The sequence below is a fragment of the Coffea arabica genome, chromosome 11e (assembly GCF_036785885.1).
Source record: "Coffea arabica cultivar ET-39 chromosome 11e, Coffea Arabica ET-39 HiFi, whole genome shotgun sequence".
In the NCBI taxonomy this organism is placed as follows: Eukaryota; Viridiplantae; Streptophyta; class Magnoliopsida; order Gentianales; family Rubiaceae; genus Coffea; species Coffea arabica.
The window spans coordinates 15005803-15010128 of NC_092331.1; the positions used below are offsets into that span (position 1 = coordinate 15005803).

The 4326-nt window shown below is 36.1% G+C and overlaps 1 protein-coding gene across 1 annotated transcript; it reads left to right on the forward strand.

The window, feature by feature from the left end:
- Positions 1-2000: 2000 nt before the first annotated feature.
- LOC113717893 (pentatricopeptide repeat-containing protein At1g05600-like) lies at positions 2001-3704 on the forward strand. Its single transcript, XM_072072972.1, has 2 exons — positions 2001-3277; positions 3383-3704. The coding sequence occupies exons 1-2, from the start codon at positions 2233-2235 to the stop codon at positions 3541-3543; spliced, it is 1206 nt and encodes a 401-aa protein (XP_071929073.1). The 5' UTR covers positions 2001-2232; the 3' UTR covers positions 3544-3704.
- The last annotated feature ends 622 nt before the right edge of the window (positions 3705-4326 follow it).

Here is a 4326-nt window from a genome sequence, read left to right on the forward strand (position 1 = left end):
GAGAGAGAAAAAACTCACTTAAAACAAGGAAGAATGAGAGAGGAAGTGCACAAGATCTAACAAAAAGAGGTGGAGAAAAGCCAGAGAGAGAGAGAAGAAGAAGAAGAAGAAGAAGAAATGGAGAGAGAAAGAGAGGAAGAAACACGAGAAAAAGTGAGAGAGAAGAAGAGAAGAAATGAGAACAACGTCCCGGAACAAGAGAAGGCGTGCAATGTGCTAAACAAACAAGAAAAGAGTCACGTGAAAATGATGAAAATCATGTGAAAATAACGAAACTCTTTGGCTCTTTTATTACTTATGTAGATAATCAGAATAAAATTTTTTATTTGTTCTAACTCATTCTATTATTTCCTATTATAGTTTGTTTATAGGTTCAACTATTAACAAACTATCTTAACTATTAGACAAGCGTACATGTTGCCTAGATTGCAAAGTATATTTGATCCAGAACTTGAACTATAGCTATTCAATTATGTAATGACAAACATCAATAATTCCATTGTTAATTCTCAGCTTTAAATTAATACTACGAATGTTGCATTATGTCCTTTCATGTTGATCTTTTTGGAACATTCAAACTATTCAGAAATGTAATTGCTAATTGGCAACCAAAGTCCATATACTTATATAGTTCACTTGTCTTGGCCAGAGGAGCTTTCATATCAAGGTCCATGCAGTAAACAGGTGAAAATTTTTTCTGATTCTCAACTTGGCTTGTATTCCTGATGATTCTCCGTAATATATAGGCTAAAAATAAGATTAACCCTATTTTTATCGTTCTCTTATCAATTCAAAATACTGGACTGTTGGGTTGGAACGGGAAATTGACTGAACCTGTCTAATTGCGAAAAATGTTCGACGAAATGCCCATTTGAAAATTGAGTAATGCAACACTAAATTTTTTAATTTTTTTTATTTTTGATTTGTGTGATAGTTATATAGTATAAATAGCCAACACAAAAGCTGAAGAATCAAATGGGCAATTAGAAGCTTTTTTTATTTGATCATTTTGCTAACTCGAGTATTTGGATGACAATTTGTAGCAGTTTTAGAGGTAAATGTGCGGTTTTCTAACTCACTCTTTATTGTTTGGAAACAAGCAGTTAAGAATTTTGCGTGGAAGAACTACTCTTCCTAGCGAAAAAAGAACCTCTATGTTAACTGCATTGGTTAGTGTTCAAATTTCATTATGCGCTTGGCAAAATGTAGTCTGAGCCAAAGCAAAAGATAAAGAAAATAGGTAGTTAAATCTGTGTTTGTTGATCCATTTTGCTCTGACTCGAATACTTGGATGACAAAGTGTAGTAGTTTTAGAGGTAAGTGTGCAGTTTTCCAATTCACTCTTTATTGTTTGGAAATAAGTAATTAACAATTTTGTAACAAAGAATTACGTCTCTTAATGAAAAGAGAACCTCTATGTTAACTGCACTGGTTACTGTTTAAAAATTTGCTATTTGCTTGGAAAAATTTAGTCCAAGCATTAGAACTTTTGAATCCTGCATAAAGTTAGTGAAGGCAATTTTTGTATTCTTGAATTAGCAGTGAACACGTTGTCTGCATAACCTAACATGGCTTTTTTTTCCTGGACAATATGGGAGAATATGACATATGAAATATAATACTATACAACATGCAGCAACCGCAAGAATCTAAGTACATATTTTCTCTGAAAACTGCAAATAAGGTGCCATTTTTGGTCCTGTGCAAAAATTTGAATTACACCTGAAAAGTGAATATGCTATTTAACTTATGAGTGACTTCTCCTTTCTGATTGAGAAACAGAAAACAATCACTGCTCCTCTTTATTTTCTTGATTTTATAATGATCAGGCCATGTATTGTTGTCCCAGGCTTGTTGATATATTTATATGCATAATTTGTTATCAGCATTATTCATCTATGACTTCCAGAAAGCTTTGTTTTAGAACAGTTAGGTGGTTTTCGACTTAACAACAAATACATTTAGGTTCTGAAGAATGCATATTTGCCTTGTTGCAGATTCAGGTCTAAAGTTTGAACTGCAATGAATATAAGATTGCCAAGGCTTCTAACACCCACACAGCTCTCACAAATTATAAGGAGCCAGAAAAACCCTTTAAAGGCTCTTCAAATATTTAGAGAGGCAAAATGCTGATACCCTAGTTATCGATACAATGGGCCTGTCTCTAATACAATTATCAGCATCCTTGGAAACTCAGGCAGGATAGCTGAGCTGAAAGAAGTGATCTGCCAAATGAGAGATGACTCTTGTGAATGTCAAGATTCAGTTTTTGCTGGTGCCATCCGAACTTATTCAAAGGCCGGTCTTTTAGTTGAAGCCATTGCACTATTTAAAAGCCTTCCCCAATTCAACTGCATGAGCTGGACAGAATCTTTTAATACACTTTGGGAGATAATGGTGAAAGAATCTAAATTAGAGACTGCTCATCTCCTCTTCCTGGAGAATTATTCTAGCTGGGAAGTGAAGTCTAGGACCCAATCTCTGAATTTGCTTATAAATGCTCTGTGTCAGTTGAATCGTTCTGAACTTGCTTTAAATGTTTTCCAAGAAATGTATTACCAATGCTGCAATCCTGACAGGGAAACTTATAGGATTCTCATGAGGTGTCTCTGTCAAGATGGGAGGCTCAATGAAGCTACGCATTTGCTGAACTCAATGTTCTGGAGGATATCCCAAAAGGGTAGCAGCGGAGATGTTGCTATATACAGAATTCTCTTGGATTCTCTGTGTGATAATGGAGAGGTTGAGGAGGCAGTAAATATTCTTGGTAAAGTTTTAAGAAAGGGACTTAAGGCTCCAAAGCGATACTGCAAGCATCTGGATCTTAGCGAATGTTATTCTGGTGGCAGAGTGGATATTACAAGCATGAAGATTTTGATAAATGAAGCTTTGATTAGAGGTGGAGTTCCAAACACAGATGGTTACAGAACAATGGCCATTGACCTTTACTCTGAAGGAAAGATTAATGGAGGTGATAAAGTACTGAGTGAAATGCAGGACAGAGGCTTCAGACCATCACCACTGGTCTTTGAAGCTAAGGTCGCTGCATTATATAGAGATGGTAGAGTTGATGATGCAGTAGCAGTACTTGAACGAGAGATGGTGGAGAAAAATTGCGTTCCATCTGTGAAGCTATACAATGCTGTAATAAAAGGTCTTTCTGAAGGGCAAAAATCTATGTTTGCTATCAGGTACTTAGAGTGGATGTCCAGGCAGATTGGCTGTGGACCTGACCACGAGACATATACTCTCTTAGTAGATGGCCTTTGTAATGAAGGTAAATATGTTGAAGCAAGTAATATAGTCGAGGAAATGTCAAATAACTCTTTGTGGCCTAGAAATGAAACTTACAATAAACTCATCCAAGGTCTTTGTTTGACAGGAAGTTCTTATAAAGCCATCATGTGGTTGGAGGAGATGATCAGCAAAATAAAAATACCAGAACTTTCTACATGGAATTCATTGGTGTCTTCAGTTGGTTCTGAATCTGTTTGTACTCGGATTTTCTCTGGCACATTGAAATTACTGGTAGATTCTTCTTGATAGTGTATCTAGAGCATTCTCTTGCATTTAGGTCCGTGTACTGCTTGGTGGTTTCTGATAGAAAGTTGTATATGCAATCTCTTTCACCCAACAATCCAAGAAACTAGTAAATTGAAGCCGATAGAAGAATGAAAGGAAGCAATACTTTGTACTGAATTGACGTGTGCTTGAAATACTAACAGAAATTTTGCCTTTTTTACTGGGAGTATGTTTATTAAATATTCGAATGTATCTAATCATCAAGTCTGGCGTCCAAAAGATGATCTAATGAATGAATAGAGCTCCATTGATGCTTCTAGTTCAGGCTTTATATGCTTATTTGCATTTGTTCTGGTATTCTGGAAAGTAATGCTCAGAAGCATGATGCCCAAACGTTATCCAGATACACTTCATCTCCAACGATGGTATTTTGATTTGTGATGTCCAGTGCTTAGCATTTTTAGTTGGTTTGGCTAATCTTTTGCTCTGAATTTGCTAGATTCCATTAGTCCTGTACATAGACTTTTATGGTGCCTTTATTTATTTGGTATCCTCAAAGTTTGCTGGATGTTACTTTGTGAAGCAAGGAGGATTAAGTCAATGTTCAGGGCGTGGAGGTTCACTTGCCTAGCCAATTACATTCCCAATAGCTTTGCCGGTTGTTGAAGAACGTGCAAAAGCTGAGTGCTAGGTATTGATGCCATTTACCCTGCACGGTTGATCCAGATGTTTGTTTACTAAAGTTGTATATGATGCATGAATCAAGTTAGTAGTCAAAGGCCTTGATGTTTTGGTAAGTAAGTT